Genomic DNA, 21517 nt, shown 5'->3' with positions numbered 1-21517 from the left:
ATAAATCATTGTGGACTTCAGGAAGGTACAGATAATCCATCCACCTCTGAGAGTACATGGCTCCCCCGTGGAGAGGGTTAAGTGCACCAGGTTCCTGAGAGTTCACATCATGGATTACCTCACGAAATCCCTTATCACCTTCATACCATCGCAAGACTCTGGAAACTACACCCCAATCCGCTCATTTCAGTATCGGGAGACTTCAGCCATATCTCTCTTTCAACAACACTACCCACATTCCATCAGATTGTCGAGTGTTATACAAGAGGAAATAAAACACCACGTCTCTTCTATACAAATGCTGAAGATGCATAGAGCACCATATCCCCCACCACAACCCACAGCTGAAAGATCAGATCACATTCCAGTTCTCTTCATACACTTGTATAAGCTTGAAGTACACCAACTGCTACCGACTATTAAAGGTAGTAAAGAAATGGTCTCCAGTGGCAATCAAGGCCTTTTAGGGGCTGCTTTGAGGTTGCTGACTGTTATGTGCTTTCTGAACCTTATCCGGAGGACAATACTGGTCATTAACGGACTTACTGATTGCATCCCTGGCTATATAAACTTCTCTGTGGAAACTGAAATACCATCAAGGTCTGTTTGCTGCTTACCCAAGAATAGACCATGGGTCAGCAGTGATCTGAAGGCTCTTCTCAATGACTAAAAACCTTTAGATCACGAGACAGGGAAGAATTGAAACATGTGCAGTAAGAGTTGAAGGAGAAGATTAAAGTGGCTAAAATCAATACAGGAGAGAGCTGGAGAACACGCTAGGACAGAGTAGCAAGGAAAATGTGTGGTTGTGGGTAGCTGTTAACAAAGACCATGATTCCCTTTCCTACCCAGCCCCTATCTGGTGTTAACTGGATGGATATCCTAGCAGAAAATGCAGTGAAGCAGCAATGGCAGGTATTCTTGGGAATAATGCACAAGGTGCAAAATCAGTTCATCTCCCGGAGAAGGAAGGATTCAAAGGGGGGAAAGGGGCCACAGTGGTTGACAAAGGAAGTCAGAGATTGCATAGCATTAAAAAAAAAAGGAAGTATGACAGAACTAAGGTGAGTGGGAGGACAGATGATTGGGAGATTTTTAAGGAAAAACAGATCTTAACTAAAAAGGCAATACGGGGAGAAAAAATGAGGTACAAACGCAAGCTAGCCAGGAATATAAAGGAGGATAGCAAAAGCTTTTTTAGGTATGTGAAGAGAACGAAGGCAGTTAAGAACAATGTAGGGCCCTTGAAGAATGAATTGGGTGAAATTGTTATGGGAAACAGCGAAATGGCAGAAGAATATGATAAGTACTTTAGATTTGTCTTCACTAGGGATGACACAAGCAGTCTCCCAGAAGTATGGATGGGCCAAGGACACAGGGTAACAGAGAAAATGAAACAGATTGACATTAGAAAGGAAACGGTGATGGGTAGACTGATGGGACTGAATGCTGACAAATCCCCAGGTCCAGATGGTCTGCATCCTAGGGTACTAAAGGAGGTGGCTCTGGAAATTGCGGATGCATTGTTAATAATTTTCCAATGTTCCTTAGATTCAGGATCAGCTCCTGAGGATTGGAGAATGGCTAATGTTATCCCACTTTTTAAGAAAGAAAGGAGGGAGGGAGAAAACAGAGAACTATCGTCCTGTCAGCCTAACATCAGTAGTGGGGAAGATGCTAGAGTCCATTATTAAAGATGAAATAGTGACATATCTAGATAGCGGTGGTAGGATTGTACCGAGCCAGCATGGATTTACCCAGGATAATTCATGCTGGACTAATCTGTTGGAGTTTTTCGAGGATGTAACCAGGAAGTTAGACAAGGGAGATAAAGTGGATGTAGTGTACCTCGATTTTCAGAAGGCATTTGATAAGGTCCCACATAGGAGATTGGTGGGTAAAATCAGAGCTCATGGCATTGGGGGGAAGATATTGACATGGATAGAAAACTGGTTGGCAGATAGAAAGCAAAGGGTAACGGTGAATGGGTGTTTCTCAGAATGGCAGGTGGTGACTAGTGGGGTGCCACAGGGCTCGGTATTGGGACCACAGCTGTTTACGATTTACATCAACAATTTAGATGAAGGAATTGAGAATAACATCAGCAAGTTTGCTGATGATACTAAGCTGGGTTGCAGTGTGACATGTGATGAGGATGTTAGGAGAATTCAGAGTGATTTGGATAGGCTGAGTGAGTGGGCAGATACTTGACAGATGATATTTAATGTGAATAAGTGTGAGGTTATCCACTTTAGGAGTAAGAACAGGAAGGCAGATTATTATCTGAACGGTGTAGAGTTAGGTAAGGGAGAAATACAAAGAGGTCTAGGAGTCCTTGTTCATCAGTCACTGAAGGTGAATGAGCAAGTGCAGCAGGCAGTGAAGAAGGCTAATGGAATGTTTGCCTTTATTACCAAGGGAATTGAGTACAAGAGCAAGGAAATTCTTTCGCATTTGTACAGAGCCCTGGTGAGACCACACTTGGAGTATTGAGTACAGTTTTGGTCTCCAGGGTTAAGGAAGGACATCCTGACTGTAGAGGAAGTGCAGCATAGATTCACAAGGTTAATTACTGGGATGTCCAGACTATCTTACGCAGAGAGGTTAGAGAGACTGGGCTTGTACACACTGGAATTAAGGAGATTGAGAGGGGATATGATTGCAACGTATAAGATTATTAAGGGATTGGACAAGATAGAGGCAGGAAATATGTTCCAGATGCTGGGAGAGTCCAGTACCAGAGGGCATGGTTTGAGAATAAGGGGTAGGTCATTTAGGACAGAATTAAGGAAAATCTTCTTCTCCCAGAGAGTTGTGGGGGTCTGGAATGAACTGCCTCAGAAGGCAGTGGGGGCCAATTATCTGGATGCTTTCAAGAAGGAACTAGATAGGTATCATATGGATAGGGGAATCAAGGGATATGGGGACGCAGAAACCGGGTATTGATAGTAGATGATCAGCCATGATCTCAGAGTGGCGGTGCAGGCTCGAAGGGCCGAATGGTCTACTTCTGCACCTATTGTCTATTTGATCCACATACCTTGTCATACTGAAACCAAACATCACTTGTTATTCTGATTGACAATAATTTACTGTTTCTTTTTAATTTCTGTAGTTTTCTGTCATGGCTGGATAAGTGGGCAGTGAGGTGAAGAGGAGGGATCTGTTCCAGCAAGGCTCTAATTTGTCCTAAATGGAAGCAAACAACCTCTACAATGTTTGATTTGGGTACAGAAGCCTGAAGGCACAGACTCAGTGATTCAGGAACAGCTTCTTCCCCTCTGCCATCTGACTCCTAAATGGGCGTTGAACCCTTGTACACTACCTCACTTTTTAAATATATATTATTTCTGGTTATTTTGCATGATCTTTCATCTATTAAATGTACGGGTACTGTAATTGATTTCCTTGTGTTTTATTTTTTCTCTTATTTATTGCATTGCACTGCTGCAGCTAAGTTAACAAATTTCTCGACTCATGCTGGTCATAATAAACCTGATTCTGATTCTGAGAATTGATATTTCTCTTGTAGCTTAATTTTCCTACGATTGCTTCTGTTTCTTTCTAATTGCCTATGGTTGGTTGCCATCCGTCTGTCTCAAAGGACAATGAGTGATTGTGATCATCATCACAAGCCTGGGTGGAAAATATGGAGATCCTGACATCCCCACTCGTCAAGATCTCTCTCTCTCTCTCTCTCTCTTGGTTTCACCAGTGTAGTTCAAAGGAAAGCTGATGAAGCAAAATATTTGGCACCCGTTTGGCCGCAGGAGCTGCCGGAAGGACGTTTAGCCACTTTAGGGGTTCCACTCCGGAATTACTGTCTTGGTTTACTCCCATAGATTTCATCTTCCCCGAGGGGGTCCACAAGGCAATTGCATATATACGTGCATTTCTCAGTGAATATTCTACTAAATATGGTAAAATTGCTTCTGTATTTTTCTAGGAATTCATAGTTTCAGTGGAAGGTGTCACACTTTCGATATTTCTTTCATTTTTGAGAAGCACGGGCTGCTTTATGTACAGAGGGAGTTCACTGCAATTATGTTGTTAGCTGTATATATCACACTCCCCACCAATCCCCCAACCCCAACACAGCAGCTAATGCTGAACGAGGAACTACATGAGGTCTACAGTACCATCGGTGACTTTCAAAGAGAACTGGTGATCTTGACCATGCGAACCTAAAGGCAGTTCTACCCAAATTCCACCAGCATGTTGATTTAGCTACCAGATGTGAAAATACACTAGACCTAGTTTACACTAACATACTAGCTGATAGGAAATAATCCCCCAACCCCACATTGGAATCTCAAATCACTGATCTGTAATGTTATCATTCAAGATGGCGCTGCGTACGGCGGTCGTATTGCGATCTCGTTTCCAACTTCACAGTGTATCGCTAATTTCTGAGATTTTCTTCGCATTTCTTGTTCAAGTAGCTGATAGGCACATCGGATACCATAAGCTGACTCTTCGGAACATCAGGAAGACGACATGCGATGCGTTTTATGCATCCCTGCTTGCGTGATCAATGGCAGGCGAAGTTATTACACAGCCACCACCTTGGAATCGGCGTCGGAGATGATGGAGAATGTCCGGTGTCCTGTTGAGGTTGAGTTGGTATGCTAAATGTCGGTTTACTCCTCCATCCGGCTGCTGCCGAAGTACAGGCAGAAGTTGAAACAAAAAACAGCCACAGTTAAAACCGTTCACTGTTGGTCCAGCCAATCAGCTTCCATGCTACAGGACTACTTTGATGACATCGACTGGAATGTTTCCATGATGAGGATGTCTCTGAGAGCACGGAAGGGGTCATGAGTTTCATCCAAAAGTGCATCCAGAAAGTTGTCCCCCAGAAATCGGTCAGGGTCTATCCAAACCAGAAACCCTGGATCAACATTTACGTGTGAGCATCACTTATCGAACGACACAGAGCTTACATTGTCAGAAACCAACAGGAACTCAAGAAATACAGCTACCATCTGCGCAAAGTCATCAAGGCAGTGAAACAACAATACAGGGATAAGATTCCGACACCACTCTCCACCGACAGCACACACAGCTTATGGCAGGGTCTGAACACCATCGCAGTCTTCAAAGCTAAACGCAGTGGCGTTTCAAAAACCACTGCCTCTTTCCGAGATGAGCTAAATCTCTTTTGTGCTCAATTCGATATTGCCACCACTGAGCCCCCGCGGGGAGACGCTGAAGTCGCCTGCAGCTTAGACATCTCTGCTGAGGTACGCAGGCATTTCCAACGATAAGACAGTCACAACGCTGTGGGATCAGACAACGACCCAGGGCAGGTACTCAGGATGATCGCGGCACAAATGGCAGATGTGTTTACAGACATTTTCTATCCCTCCGTCAGAGCAAGCTATTATGTCTGAGCGTCTGGCGTTCTGTTAAATTCACCTGAATAATAAGCAAATGTTTTGAGATTACACCTGCAGCCCGCTACCCCACACTGGACTCCCTACAATTCAACACAACCGATCAACAGATGAAACAATAGCCTTCTTATTCATCTTCTTCGGTTGTCTATCGGAATCTGATGACGACGTCCACTCATTTAACGGCGAGACCTTGAATAACTATACAGTCCTACCCTGGACCCAAAAGTGTATGTGTACATATACTGTATGTGTGTATATATATGTATGTATGTATGTATGTATATATACTGTATGTATATACTGCATATATATGTGGTGGTGGTTCTAGTGATAGCAACCATGCCAGCATTTCTCCTGGCTCTCTTATGCTGTCTTCTCGTTGTTCTTTCCATCTCCAGAAGACGAACTGCATCCCTACACAGCTGTCGCCAAGTGTTACGGTCAGCAGCAACATCCTCGAGGTCCTCGGGTCTGATCGTCCACTTCCTTAAAGCATTCTTCATCTGATCCCTATAGCGATTCTTTGGCCCACCAGCTGAGTGTCAACTGTGATGTAGCTGGCCGTATAACACTCTGCAGGGTAGCCGACATAGGGATAGCCATAGATCGTGCCCCACCCACTGCAACTGACGCTGGGTGATCATGGCCTCAACACTTCTGCAATTGGTCTTTACAAGTATTTCAGTGTGAGGCACCCGCTTATGCCAGGTAATTCCCAGGATGTGCTGTAGGCAGCTTATGTGGAAGCGCACCAAGGACTTGTCGTGACGGATATAGGTTACCAAAGCTTTACAGCTATAAAGGATGGCGGTGACACAGACCGCTAGGTATACGGCGACCTTTCTGGAGGGACAATGGCTCCTGTTCTGAAAGACTCTACGCCAACGTCTCCCAAAGGCAGCTGATGCCTGTTTAATGCCGCTATCCTCAAGAGAACGCTCCCCAGATATTCGGAAGATGGCACTACTGGCAGCTTTTCATCACCAACAGTGAAGGCAGGTAGGGTGGGTGGGACACTCGTACTCCATTGGCAAACCACTTCTGTCTTGGTGGTATTGACGGTCAGCCCCATCCTGCTGTGCGCTCTCACCGCCACGGCAAGCACAGTCTGAAGATCCTCCGGAGTATGGGCCACAAGAGCACAGTCGTCTGCATGCTGCAGCTCCAGGACCCGATCTCCATGGAGCCTCCTGATGTTAAAGAGGTTGCCATCTAATCTGACTTCCAATGCCACACCGCTGCTGTACTCAGTCTCATTGTGGAGAAGCTTGGTAACCCAAAAGAGGAAGATGTTAAAGTGCAATGGCTCTAGCACACACCCCTGCCTCATCCCTGTGCATTCAATGAAGGGCTCGGACTCTTGTCCTCCTATGGTCACCCAAGCAGTCATCCCATCGTGTAAATGGCGGAGGATGGTAACAAACTTATTGGGACAGCCAACCCTGAGGAGGACATCCCGTAAGAGCTCTCTTTGCACATGTCGAATGCTTTAGAGAGGTTGACAAAGACCATAAACAGGTCTTGATGTTACTCCCGGCAATGTTCCTGAAGCTGCCGGGCAGTGAAGATCATGTCGATCGTGCTCCTGTTTTTCTTAATCCACACTGCCATTCAGGCAGCATTGACTCGGTGATGTTGATGATGAGCCACTGAAGCATCACCTTAGCCAAGACCAAGCAACAGAAAGGAGTGATATGCCACTTCTATTTCCGCAGATGGGTTTGTCACCCGTGTTCTTTAAGTGACAACGGTGTTTGCATTTCTCCATTGCTGTGAGATGTTCTCATCAGTCCAGGCCTTGGTGATGTACTGGTAGAGGTTAAAAGTACAATAGCTTCAGCTCTATAACCCATACTTACACATCTGGAGAAGAAGAATGCTTATGTGAGAATGCTGTTCTTGGACTACAGTTCAGCATTCAACACCATAATTCCCTTTAGACTCCACAAGAAGTTCAGAGATCTCAGCCTTCACCCTATCTCGGTAGCTGGATCCAGGACTACCTGTCAGATTGCCAGCAGGTGGTAAGAGTGGGTTTGCTCAACTCTGCCCCTCTGACTTTCAAATCAGTTGCCCCTCAGGGCTGTGTTTTAAGTCCCATCCTTTACTGTCTGTATACCCATCACTGTGTCGCCACTCACAGCTCCAATCTGCTAATCAAGTTTACAGATGATACTACATTGATTGGTCTTATCTCAATTAATAACGAGGCAGCCTACAGAGAAGTCATCACCCCGACACAGCGGTGTCAAGAAAACAACCTCTCCCTCAAAGTCGCAAATACAAAGGAGCTGGTTGTGGACTACAGGAGGAACTGAGACAGGCTAATTCCTATTGACATCAATGGATCTGGGGTTGAGAGGGTGAACAGCTTTAAGTTCCTTGCAATACACATCACCGAGGACCTAATGTGCGTTTGTGCATACTGGCTGTGTGGTGAAATAAGGAGAACAGCACTTCGTTCAACTCAGGCATTAGAAGAAGTTTGGTAAAGGCCCCCAAATTCTAAGAACTTTCACCTGGGACACAGTTGAGAGCATCCTGACATGGCTGCATCACTGCCTGGTATGAGACCTGTACCTCTGTTAATCGCAGGACTCTGCAGAGAATGTTGCGGACAGCCCAGCGCATCTCCAGTTCTGAACTTCGCATCACTCAGAACATATACAAAAACAGGTGTCTAAAAAGTATCCTTGTGGACCCAACTCACCCAAACCACATACTGTTCCAGCTGCTACCACCCCATAAACAGTACCGCAGCATAAAATCCAGGAATAACAGGCTCTGGAACAGCATCTTACACCAGGCCATCAGACTGATTAATTCATGTTGATACAACGGTATTTCTCTGCTATATTAACTGTCCTGTTGTAATATTATTTTTTATAAATTGCAAATTAAACATGTAGATGGAGATGTAACGTCAGGATTTTTACTCCTCTTTCACATGAAGGATGTAATAATTAAGTCAACTCAATTCAATGATTCCAGCATACAAACCAGTGGTCAAATGGGTCAACCTAGTTCTACAGGTGGTGAAAACCTGGCCTGAGGTTGCAGTCTCTGCACTGCAGGACTGTTTCAATAATATCAACTGGAAAATATTCAGAGAGCATGTTATATAAGGCAACCTTGTTAACATTGAGCAATATGTGGATTCTGTGACCAGCTTCATAGAGACGTTCACTGAGGATTTGACCATCACAAAACAAACACAAGTGAGGGCAAATCAGAAACCATGGTTTACTGCAGGGGTCTGTGCACGGCTGAGGGATCGTCATGCTGCTGTTAGACTGGGAATGCGACATCTCTCAGGGAAGCAAGAATTGTGCGTTCCCGCTCCATGAGGAAGGCAAAATGGCAGCATTTTCAGAGAACTTGCAACCACTTCTGCAATACCAGAGTCTCGTGTGGCATGTGGCAGGGAATTCACAGGATTACAGGCTACAAGTCTACTTCGTGCGCCAGTGACCAGGATGTTTCAGTCGCTGAAAGGTTGCGTGTCTACCACGCCCGGTTTGATGTACAGAACGAAGTGCAGGCGAGGAAGACACCCCTTCGCCAGGGCAGCAGAGACTCTGTCCATCTGAAGCAGAGGTGAGGAGGGCCCTGGCCAGAGTCAACCCTCGCAAAGCTGTGGAGCCGAAAATATATCAGGTTGGGTTCTGAAAGACTGCGCACCGCAGTTGACGGATATATTTCACATCTCTCTGAAACAATCCATTGCCCCCTTGGTGTTCAAAGCAGGAAACATCATTCCAGTGCCAAAGAAAGAGACGGTAACCTGCCTAAATGACCGTCGTTCAGTCGCATTAACAACAACCAGTGTGAAATACTTTGACCGGCTGGTCACAGAGCACATTAAAGCTTTACTCCTGGCTACACTGGGCTCTTAATTCTGCCTCTGCCTCTGCCCTCCATTTGCCCTGTCCCACTTGGAAAATGGGGTCTCATATGTCAGGCTGTTGATTATAGAATGGAGTTCAGTGGTCAATACCATCATACCCCAGAAAACGGTGGGGAAACTGCTTTCGCTTCTCAACAGTATGGCCACAGTCCATCCTTGTGGGCAGCAATGTCGCTTGTTCCAGGGCAGGTACTCAGGATGTTCGCGGCACAAATGGCAGATGTGCTTACAAACGTTTTTATTCTCTCCGCCTCCCAGTGTAGAGTGCGCTCCTGCCGCAAAACTTCCACCATTGCTCCTCTTCCTAAAAAAGAGCAAGGTATTGTCTCTGAGCGTCTGCCGTACTGTGGTATTCACCTCAATAATAAGCAAATGCTTTCAGATTACATCTGCAGCATGCTACTACCCACACTGGACTCCCTACAATTCAACAAAACTGATCAACGGATGACACCATAGCTTTCATCTTCGGTTGTTCTTCGGAACCCGATGACGACGTCCACTCCTTTAACGGTGAGACCTTTGATGACTATCCAGTCCTATCCTTGACCCACAAGGTCTATTGCAGGTGGGACATGTATATGTGGTAGTGGTGGTTGTGATGGCAACTACGACAGCATTTCTCCTGGCTCTCTTATACTGTCTTCTGGTTGTTCTTTCCATCTCCAGAATATGAAATCTGACCCTACACAGCTGTCGCCAAGTGTTACGGTCGGCAGCAACATCCTCCAGGTCCTCGGGTCTGATTGTCCACTTCCTTAAAGCATTCTTCATCTGACCCTTACACCGGTTCTTCGGCACTGCAGCTGAGCGTCGACTGCGATGTAGCTGGTCGTGTAACACTCTGTGTGGTAGACGACATGGGGAGGCATCCTTAACACATGCCCGAGCAACTGCAGCTGACACTGGGTGATCATGGCCTCAATACTTCTGCAGTTGGTCTCTACAAGTATTTCAGTGTGAGGCACCCGCTCATGCCAGGTAATTCCCAGGATGTGCTGTAGTCAGCTTATGTGGAATTGCATCAAGGACTTAACGTGACGGATGTAGGTTACCAAAGCTTCACAGCTATAAAGGAAGGCGGTGATACAGACCGCTTGGTATACGGCGACCTTCCTGGAGGGACAATGGCTCCTGTTCTGAAAGACACTACGCCGAAGTCTCCCAAAGGCAGCTGTTGCCTGTTTAATGCGGCTTTGAATGTCGTTGTCCTCAGTGAGAACGCTCCCCAGATAATCCGAAGATGGCACTACTGACAGATTTTCATCACCAACAGTGAAGGCAGGTAGGTTGGGTGGGATACTAGTATTCCATTGGCAAACTACTTCTGTTTTGGTGGTATTGACAGTCAGCCCCATCCTGCTGTACGCTCTCACCACCACAGCAAGGACAGTCTGAAGATCCTGTGCAGTATGGGCCAAAGGTGGGTCATACTGCAGCTCAAGGACCCGTTCCCTATGGCGTTTGGTGCTTGTGTGGAGCATCCTGATATTAAAGAGGTTGCCATCTAATCTGACGTCCAGTGACATACCGCTGCTGTACTCAATCTCTTTGTGGTAACACACAAGCGGAAGATGTTAAACAAACTGACACTGGGACACACCCCTGCCTCACCCCTGTGCGTACAATAAAAGGCTCGGACTCTTTTCCTCCTATGGTCATCCGAGCAGACATCCCATTGTGGAACTGGCGGAGGATGGTAACAAATTTATTGGGTCCGCAAAACCTGAGGAGTACATCCCAGAAGAGCTCTCTTTGCACAGTGTCAAATGCTTTGGAGGTGTCGACAAAGGCCGAAAATAGGTCTTTATATGGCTCTGGGCACTTTTTCTGAAGTAGACGGTCTGTGAAGACCATGTTGACAGTGCTCCTGTTCTTCCTAAATCCACACTGCTATTCAGGCAGCATTGACTCGGTGATGTTGATGATAACCCTCTGAAGCATCACCTCAGCTAAGACCTTTCCAGCAGCAGAAAGGAGCGATATGCCCCTACTATTGCCACAGATGGCCTTGTCACCATTGTTCTTTTAATTGTCAACGATGTTTGCATCCAACGATGTGGGATGTTCTCATGAGTACAGGCCTTGGTGATGTACTGGTCGAGGTTAAAAGTACAATAGCCACAGCTCTACACACCATACTTACACATCTGGAGAAGAAGAATGCTTATGTGAGAATGCTGTTCTTGGACTACAGTGCAGCATTCAACACCATAATTCCCTCTAGACTCCACATGAAGCTCAGAAACCTCAGCCTTCACCCTGCCTTGGGCAGCTGGATCCGGGACTTCCTGTCAATTTGCAAGTAGGTGGTTAGAGTGGGCTCCCTCAACTCTACCCCTCTGGCTCTCAAACAGTTGCCCCCCAGGGCTCTGTCCTAAGACCCATCCTTTACTTTCTGTATACCCATGACTGTGTCGCCACTCAGAGCTCCAATCTGATAATTAAATTTTCAGCATGTCTTTGTGACGGTGATTGCCGACGAGAGGTTTTCCAGCCTCCTTGACACAAAGGATTTTGCAGTGTACAGAAAAGTCACTTAGCCCATTATAATTCTTCTGTCAGTGAGATCTCGTCATTTTGTGCCTTTCTCCCATTTCTTACATATATCCTTTTCAATTCTTCCTATCCAAATGTTGACGCACTTCTCTTCCTAAAACATCTTTTTTTCTTAATTTTTCTTCAACTATTGTTTCATGTCTCTGTTTCCGCAGCCTCCGTATTTGGGATTGGCTATTAGGACCGAATCATTGGACTTCTCAATCCCACATGAAGACATAGATTCCATTTTCATTTAAAACAAAGATAGGTAGATTCTTGAATATTTAGGGAAGTTTAACTTTGTGCTTGCTTCTATCTTTGACTTGAACTGTTCAATGGATTTACAGTATAGATGGTTTTCTATTTCTATTTTTGTAGTTTCTTTGCCAGCAGCTGTATCACTGTATCACTTTGTTACTAAAACTGTTGCATGGACTATTCTTATCAAAGACATTTTCTTATATGTCAAGTTTGAGCTAGTTTTCAATACGAGATTGCCACAAGTTATTTGCTATTTTTCTTTTGAACCCTTTCTTTGTTTCTTAGTGTTATGTGTAAAGTGAGTTAGTGTTATGAACAGCTAATACAATGACTATCCACATGATATGCATCTCATTATTGAATGCTGAAGAATTCTCTAGACAATATTATCTCTAGATCCAACAGAAAGGAACGTCAGAACATTTGGATATGGTCCAAGTGTGGAAAGGCAGGCAGACACTGAAGCAGGTCAAAATAATAGAGTCATAAAGATTACAGCACAGAACCAGGCCCTTCAGCTCATTTAGCCCATGCCAAAACTTTTAACCTGCCTACTCCCACTGACCTGTACTGGGACCATTGCCTTTCATTCCCCTACCATCCATGTACCTAGCCAATCTTCTCTTAAATGTTGAAATCAAGCTCACATGCACCATTTGCACTGGCAGCTCATTCCAAACTCACAAACCTCTGAGTGATGAAGTTTCCCTTCATTTTCCCCTTTCACCCTTAACCCATGACCTCTAGTTGTAGTCCCACCCAACCTCAGTGGAAAATGCCTGCTTGCACTTACCTTATCTATACCAATCATTCTTTTGTATACCTCTATCAAATCTCCTCTTGATCTTGTACATTCCAAGGAATAAAGTCCTAACCTATTCAATCTTTCCATATAACTGAATTCCTCCAAACCCAGCAACATCCTTGAAAATTTTCTATGCATGCTTTCAACCTTATTTACATCTCTCCTGTAGGTCGGAAACCAAAACCACACATAGTACTCCATATTAGGCCTCACCAATGTCTTATACAACTTCAATATGACATCCCATCTCCTGTACTCAATGCATTGATCTATGAAGCCAATGTGCTAAAGGCTTTCTTTACGACCCCATCTACCCGTGACGTCACTTTCAATGAATTATGGACCTGTATTCCCAGATCTCTTTTTTCTACCACACTCCCCGGTGCCCTGCGGTTCACTGTGTAAGACCTATCCTCCTTGGTCCTACTGAAATGCAACACTATGCACATATCTGCATTAAATTCCATCTGCCATTTTCTCAGCCCACTTTCCCAGCTGATCCAGATCCTGCTGAAAACCATGATAGCCTTCTTTGCTGTCCACTACACCCATGATCTTGGTGTCATCCACAAATTTGCTGATCTAGTTAACCCACATTATCTTCCAGGCCATTGATATAGATAATTATACAATAATACAAACAATAATAGATACAGCTCCGATCATTACAGTACTTCACTAGTCAAAGGCCTCCAGTCAGAAAGGCAACCATCTACTACCACTCTCTGGCTTCTTCCACAAAGCCAATGTCATATCCAATTTTCTACCTTATCTTGATGCCAAGTGACTGAACCTTCTTGAGCAAACTCCCATGCAGGTCTTTGTCAAATGCTTTGTCAAAGACCACATAGACAACATCCACTGCCTTGCTTTCATCAGCTTTCCTGGTAACTTCCTCAAACCCTATAAGACATAACCTACCATATACGAAGCCATGCTGACTATCCTTAATCAGTCTATGCCTTTCCAAATACATATATATTTGATCCCTTACACTGCGTTCCACTTTCCCCCTTGTTGATGTCAGGTTCACTGGTTTATTTTTAGAGCCTTTCTTGAACTGCTCTATCCTCCATTCTCTGGTACCTCACCTGGCACTAAGGATGATTTATATATCTCAGCGAGGGCTCCAACAATTTCTACACTTGCCTTCTGCAGGATCTGACTGAAACATTTTGTCAGGCTCTGGAGATTTAACCACCCTAATATGCCTCACAACAGCGAAGCCTTCCTCCTGTAATCTGTACACGTCCATGAAGCTGATGACACTTTGCCTCACTTCTGGACTCTGTATCCATCTCCTGAGTAAAAACAGGTGAAAAAAAATTCATTTAAGATTTCCCCCATCTCTTTTGACTCCACAAATGAATTACCATTCTGATCTTCCAGATTTTGTCCTTTGCAGTCCTTTTGCTCTTAACACATCTGTAGAATTCCTTAGGATTCTTCTTCACCTTGTCTGTGAAGGCAACTTCATGCCTTCTTTCAGACATCCTGATTTTTTACTTAAGTGTTTTCTTGGATTTCTGATTCTCCATAAGCACCTTGTTTGTTCCTACCTGCCTGTACCTGCAATGCACCTTTTCTTTTGTATAAGAACGTTCGGATATGGCCCATGTGGGGAAAGAGACTGACTGAAGCAGATCAACAGTTCACTGACTTTAACGAGAATTGTTGCAGAATTTGAAAGAAAGGAGGAAGAAAACAATAAATGCTAGGCCAACGGAACTGTTAAGTAAAACTCAGAAACTGAAAGCCGAGTGCCAACACTGTGATACCTGAATGCTAAATGAATACTACACTTCCACAGTGTGTCAAAACGGTGGTTCTCTTCCCCAGACATGGACGAGGGTGAACAGAGAGTGTAACATCGCTAGGCCAAGTCAAAAGAAAGAAGTTAAATACCACTATAATGAAACAGTGATTAGCTGGAATGTACATACTCACAAGCGCATTTGCCAACTCCAACCCTAGGGCTTAGCCTGCCTGCAGGTGTGCAAAGACCCTGCAGCAGAATACATGGTTGTGATAGGGACAGAGAGAAGGGGAACTACTGACCTGTCAGCCTAACGTAATACCTCACATGCTCTTCATCATTTCATTTCGCTGGCCCTGACCCCCTTTCTTCAATATGGACATCCAATCCCTATAGACTTCTGTTCCCCATCAGGAAGACCCCAAGGCTTTGCAAACAACAGACCTAAACAGTTCCATTTTACCATCACTATCCTCTGTTTAGTAGAACTGATTCTGACACTCAACAATTTCTCTTTGAGCTCTTCCCACATTCTCCAAGCCACCAGTATCACCATGGGCACAGGTATGTCTACCTTTTCATTGACTATGTAGAACTGTCCATGTCCCAATGTTCCTCAAATCTTATTCAACTACATTGATGCTGCTTCATGCACTCATGTCGAGTTTGCCATTTTAATCAATTTTGCATCCAACTTCTACCCCACCCTCAAATTTACTTGGTTCATCTGTGACACATCTCTCTTCTTTCCTGATCTTTTGTTCTCCTTCTCCAGAGACAGACTATCTATGGACATCCTTTACAAATTCATGGACTCTCACAGTTATCTTGACTATACCTCTTCCCTCCCTGTCACCTGAAAAATTGCTGATCCCTTTTCTCAGTAACTCTGCCTCCACCACATCTATTCTAGAATATCAAGGATTTGTTGTTTATCAGAAAATGGGGCTTCCCTTCCACCACTCCACTATCAACGCTGCCCTCACCCATATCTCTTTGATTTCACCTGTGTCTGACTCCATCCATTCCACAACTTGTCATTACAAGGATAGGGTTTCCCTTGTCCTCACATACAGTAACACCCCACATGCCTCCGTATCCAGCACATCATTCTCTGCAAATTCTACAATATCTAATAGGATCCTACTACCAGGCACAACTCTCTCTCCTACCCCATTACTCCCTCCCCTACTTCCCACAGAAAACACTCTCTGTATGAATTCCTTGTCTACTTGTTGCTCTCCATAGACCTCCATCCCGGCACTCATCCTTGCAACCATGACAAATGCTACACTTGCCCCTACACCTCTTCCCTCACTACCATTTAGAGCCCATCCAGGTGAAGGAACTCTTCACCTGTGAATTTCTTGTGGTCATTTATTGTATCAGCTGTAACCTCCTCTACACTGATGAGACCTAATGCAGATTGGGAGACTGCTTCAACAAGCACATTTGTTCTGTCCTCCCCAAATTCCAGTGACACCCATTTGAATTTGACACTGCTATTTCCATTCCAGCATGTTGGCCTATGAACTCCTGCCATGACGTGGCCAAACGAAGTTGCAGGAGCTACAGCTCAAACTCCTGGGTAAACCACCACATCGATTTCTCAAACTTCACCATGATTCGCCGGTTTTATTCCCCTTTTTTATTTCCATTATTCTGGTGCCTGACTTAATCTGTTGCTTCCGCATTTTATGTGTGCCAATGTCACTTCATGATTTTCAGTTACCAAGCCACACCTCCTCCTAACCCCTTTCTTTTCCCAATTTCTATCCAGCTCCACAGTAGCATACTCATCTCTACCACCACAGTCACCCCACTGAAAAATAATTAGCTCAGTTTATCATCCCATTCCCACAGTTTCAGCAAGGAAGAAAGCCTATCCCTCTACCCACTTATGAATTGTGAGATATTTGAAGATATAAACATATTCATAGTTTAAAAAAAATCCCCACCATCATGTCCCACTGCTGTACCATTGCCTTTTGAAGACTCTCCTTTACTTTACTTTACTTTACTGTCACCAAACAATTGAAACTAGAGCATACAATCATCACAGCGATATTTGATTCTGCGCTTTGCGCTCCCTGGAGAACAAATCAAAGTAAATATAATAAAAATTTAAATTATAAATCATAATTAGAAAATAGAAAAGGGAAAGTAAGGTAGTCAAGTCAGGTCCAGATATTTGGAAAGTACGGCCCAGATCCGGGTCAGGATCCTTTCAGCAGTCTTATCATGGTTGGCAAGAGGCTGTTCCCAAATCTGGCTGTATGAATCTTCAAGCTCCTGAACCTTCTCCAGGAGGGAAGAGGGACAAAAAGTGTGTTGGCTGGATGGGTCGTGTCCTTGATTATCCTGGCAGCACTGCTCCAATGGCATGCATTGTAAAGTGAGTCCAAGGATGGAAGATTGGTTTGTGTGATGTGCTGGGCTACGTTCACGATCTTCTGCAGCTTCTTCCGATCATGGACAGGACAACTTCCATACCAGGTTGTGATGCACCCTAGAAGAATGCATCTATAAAAATTAGTCAGGGTTTTAGGGGACAGGCCAAATTTTTCAGCTGCCAAATTTTTTCAGCTATATTCTTTCCTCATATATTGTATTTGCTTTTATCCATACTACCTTGATTGATGGAAAATTAGCAGAATTACCATGGACATTCCTTTCGATGGTAACCAGATTCCAGTCCTCCAGAAGAACCTTATTTGGATCTGTGGAAAATATGGTCAAAGTTTTCTCTTTGAATGGAGTGGAATGGAAGAAAGTAGCATCCATCATTAGGTTCCTCCACCATCAAGGCTATGCACTTTTCTTATTATTACCATCGAGCAGGAGGTACAGGACCCTCGGGTCCCATACCACCAAGTTCAGGAACAGTTATTGGCCTACAACCATCAGGCTCCTGAACCACTGTGGATATCTTCATTCACCTCAATGCTGAACTGATTTGACAACCTACCGACTCACTTTCAAGGACACTACTCCTCACGTTCTCAGTATTATAGTTTTATAGTTTTTTATTTGCACAATTTGTCTTCTTTTGCCCATTGGTTGTTGTCAGTCTTTGTTTATGTATAGTTTTCCATAAATTCGAATGTATTTCTTTGTTTTCCTTTAAATGCCTGCAAGAAAATGAATCACAAGGTAGTATATGGGGGCATGCATGTACTTTGATAATAAACTTAATTTGACGTCAAAGCCGTCAGGTTGAAATTGTTTGCCTTAGATTTATTTGAATCATTTAAATTTCAGATTTGCTGAAAGGAAGTTTTAAACAGACCGATGGGCAAGGGAGCACAGCAACCTTCCAATATGAATGACCAATGTAAAATCAAAGTGCCTCTTTACTTCAATTCCAAGCAGCTCCTTTACATGTTTCTGGTATCGCTGACACTGCTTGTGGTAATTATAAACTTTCAGCTCATCAAGGTGTGTAAAATGGTATTCTGAAAAATCGATTGAGTAAACTGAGCATGAAGGAACAATATTTAAAAGCTTTTCTTTATAACATCAGATCCAAGAGGAAAGGATCAGATTGTTCACAGTTCTGTTGTAGCCATTATGACCAGGAGCTATGTTTCTCCCTGTTCACCTTGGTGGTTTATGAGAGCAGGGAGAGGTCCCAGATGCTCTTTTGGAGCATCTACCAAGAGATGTATGAGAATGTCATGCCCTTTTACCGCATTCCTTTTTAATTATATTTCAAATATAGGCATTTCAATGTCTCATTGGGATCTGGGTAGTGAGGATACGTCTTCCTGCTGAGCGTTGAAGCATTAGTGGGAAGCAGGCATTTTGATTCATGGTCCCCATGTCCTTTGGTTTAGCAACTAAGGGCAAGTGAGCTAATTTTATTGTCCTAAGATTATCCAGTTTTAAATCTCTTAAATAACACAATTGTAACCTTGACTATACTTTCAGGTCACTTGACCAGTAACGTGGTGTCATCATAAAGCCCCACCCTGTTGTTTTTTTACTTTTGCCATACAACAGAAGTTATTGAGCAGTGATCAGGTATAGAAGCACTGTGTAGATTGTTTTCTTTTCTCTCACCAACTCTGGAATTCTGTAATACCTTTACCCAGACAGGAACTCACTCTGGGGCACCTTCAGTCTGATAAATTTTCAGAAGTGCCACATTACTTGAGATGGGTGTTTCTTATGGATGCTTCAATCCTCAAAGGAAGGCACAACTTCAGTAACCCTGTTCTTCTCTGGTCTCAATGTGACTTCATCAAGAAGACAGTGGGATTCATTTCTCTGGATAGTCTCTCTGAATTCCCTTGTGGTTGACAGTTAAATCTCCTAGGAACAAACTTACTCCCTAATCTCAGATGCCAACATAAAATATTCAATACTGAATTATTTTTCTTTCCACAGTCAGATATACATTCACTTTCTCAATCAGACTCCCAATGGAGCAGGTATCCACCTCGAAAGAATTATTCTATAATACAGCAATACATGGAAGTGCTGAAGCCTGATTGGACACACAAGCTGTTGCAGTACGGCTACCAGAGTCACAGCTTTACCCCTGAGGAAAGATCAGAAGGTGCAGCTGTATTGAAAATGATTGAGTGGCCAAAGCCTTCGAACTCCAGTGTGCCTTTCCGGAAAAGCAGCAACCCATCACTTACACATTTTGTTATTTTGAATTCTGGAAAGAATTTCTATGTTGGAGATCAGCTGCAAGTGATGGTGCGTATGTACGATTTTGAAGGAAATCCGAAGCAATATGGGGGTGACTATCTCCAAGCCCGGATCCACACTCCAGAGTTGAAAGCCGGTTCAGCAGGAACGGTTATAGATCACCAAAATGGAACTTACCACATCAATTTTACTTTATTCTGGCCAGGAAAAGTCCAAGTGTCTGTTTCACTGGTTCATCCCAGTGAAGGGATCCAGGTACTTTGGAGACTTCGTGAAGAACAGCCATTTAGAGTGCTTTTGAGAAGTCACTTCAAATATGGGGCTATTTCAGAGACTACAATATGCAATGCATTTTTACCTCAGACTAAACCACTTTGTAACTTTACTGACCTCAGGACTGGAGAGCCTTGGTTCTGTTATAAACCAGAAAAGCTTTCCTGCTCTTCTCGTGTCAACTATGACAGAGCAGGATATGCAAAACTGAATGTGAAAGGGGAAGATATTAAATTTTTTCAAAGGTATGTTATTTATTTCCTTTCAATTATAACTTAGTTTCTTGATTTAGTAAAACTGTAGCAAGATTGCTATGCTGACAATTTTTCTTTTTGGTCGTGTATAATCTGGATCAGTGGATAAATGTGCTGAAAATGGCAAATGTAATTTAATGCAGACAAGTACAAGATGTTGCACTTTGATATGACCATCGAGGGTAAGTCTTGCACAGAGAAGGGTAGAGCACTGAGGTGTACAGTAGAACAAAGGGATCTGGGAATACACGTCAATAGTTCTTTGGAAGTGCTGTCACAGGTTGATGGGGCTGTAAGATAAGCTTTTGGTACATTGGTCTTCAAAAATTGTAGTATTGAGTACAAAGTATTGATGCTATGTTAAAGTTGTATAAGATGTTAGTGAGGCCTAATTTGGAGTACATTTGCAATTTTGGTCACCTACCTATAGGAAAGATGTAAATAAGATTGAAAGAGTACAGAGAAAATTTACAAGAATGTTGCCGAGTGTAAAGGATCTAAGTTATATGGAAAGATTGAATAGCTTAGCACTTTACTTCTTGGAACGTTTGGAAATTTGATAGGGATATATAAAATTATAGGGTAATAGTTAGGATAAATGCTAGCAGGCTTTTTTCACTGAGGTTGGGTGGGATAATGACTAGAGATCATGGGTTAAGGGTGAAAGGTGAAAATTTAAGGGGACCTTCTCTCAGAAGGTCATGAGAATGTGGAACAAGTTGTCAGTGCAAGTATTGCATGCAAGCTTGATTTCAACGTTTAAGAGAAGCTTGGATAGATACATGGAAGGTAGAGATATGGAGGACTGTGGTCCCAGTGCAGGTCAAAGGAAGTAGAGAGTTTAAATGGCTCAGCATAGGCCAGATGGGCCAAAGGGCCTGTTTCTGTGCTGTACTTTTCTATGACTCTGACTAATTGATTCTCAAAGATTTAACCTCGATGAAAGCCTGCATCTCCAAGTCACCACCCAGCTAACAGGAGTCACCTGCTACACATTTCCAACTCATCACCTGCAGCCTATTTAAACCCAGCTCTCATCCACAGTCCTTATTCACCCATCGAATCAGCCAGTCACAACCAGCTGCTCCTAGTCACTGTAACCTTGTTGCTTTGTTGTGTTAAGTATGGGTTCCCTCTTGTTTTGTGGCCCCTCATAGCTTGTTATTTTGCAGGAAAAGTTATCGCCCACTGCTAGGTCATCTCTGCTGCTCTGCATTTCGGTCAATCCTCCTGTATATTTCGTGACAGATGAGTGAACCAGTGATTGACCTGCAGAGCTTGCTATCCTAAAGAAAGTAATCTGTTGACAGGCACACGCAATCCTGAAGCAGCAGGAAGCTATTAACACTATATTTCTCCATTTCAGTATAACAATCCCACGACACTCAACCTCCTCCCTGATTCCGGTGCCTGAACATTTCAGCTGATCCCCAATGCCAAGCTGCGACTTCCTGTCCCAGCTGACCCTGCATTTCAAGCTCCAGCTTTCTCTGTATGTTACAGACTGAGCCAAGACTGCCCTTGTGTTTCTCTCATGATTAGGTGAGCTCTGACCTGCACTGCTGTGAATTGGGACAATAAAACCCCCGTTCGCAATGAATGTGAAGATTTCACAACCTGAGATGCGCTGGATTCTCAACCATCCATGAGGTACTGGTTGGA

The 21517-nt window shown here is 43.8% G+C and overlaps 1 protein-coding gene across 1 annotated transcript in view; it reads left to right on the top strand.

The window, feature by feature from the left end:
* The first annotated feature begins 6801 nt into the window (after positions 1 to 6801).
* Positions 6802 to 21517, top strand: part of LOC132392179 (NXPE family member 3-like) — a 28390-nt gene continuing 13674 nt past the window's right edge. Inside the window, exons 1-4 of the mRNA XM_059966025.1 lie at positions 6802 to 6857; positions 8802 to 8996; positions 9565 to 9625; positions 19059 to 19846. Of these exons, the coding sequence (XP_059822008.1) occupies positions 6802 to 6857; positions 8802 to 8996; positions 9565 to 9625; positions 19059 to 19846 (1100 nt within the window). The remainder of the gene's footprint in view (positions 6858 to 8801; positions 8997 to 9564; positions 9626 to 19058; positions 19847 to 21517) is intronic.

Source organism: Hypanus sabinus, chromosome 4 (assembly GCF_030144855.1).
Source record: "Hypanus sabinus isolate sHypSab1 chromosome 4, sHypSab1.hap1, whole genome shotgun sequence".
Lineage (NCBI taxonomy): Eukaryota > Metazoa > Chordata > Chondrichthyes > Myliobatiformes > Dasyatidae > Hypanus > Hypanus sabinus.
Note: the sequence above shows the minus strand (reverse complement) of the source record. Positions and strands in the feature narration are given on the sequence as shown.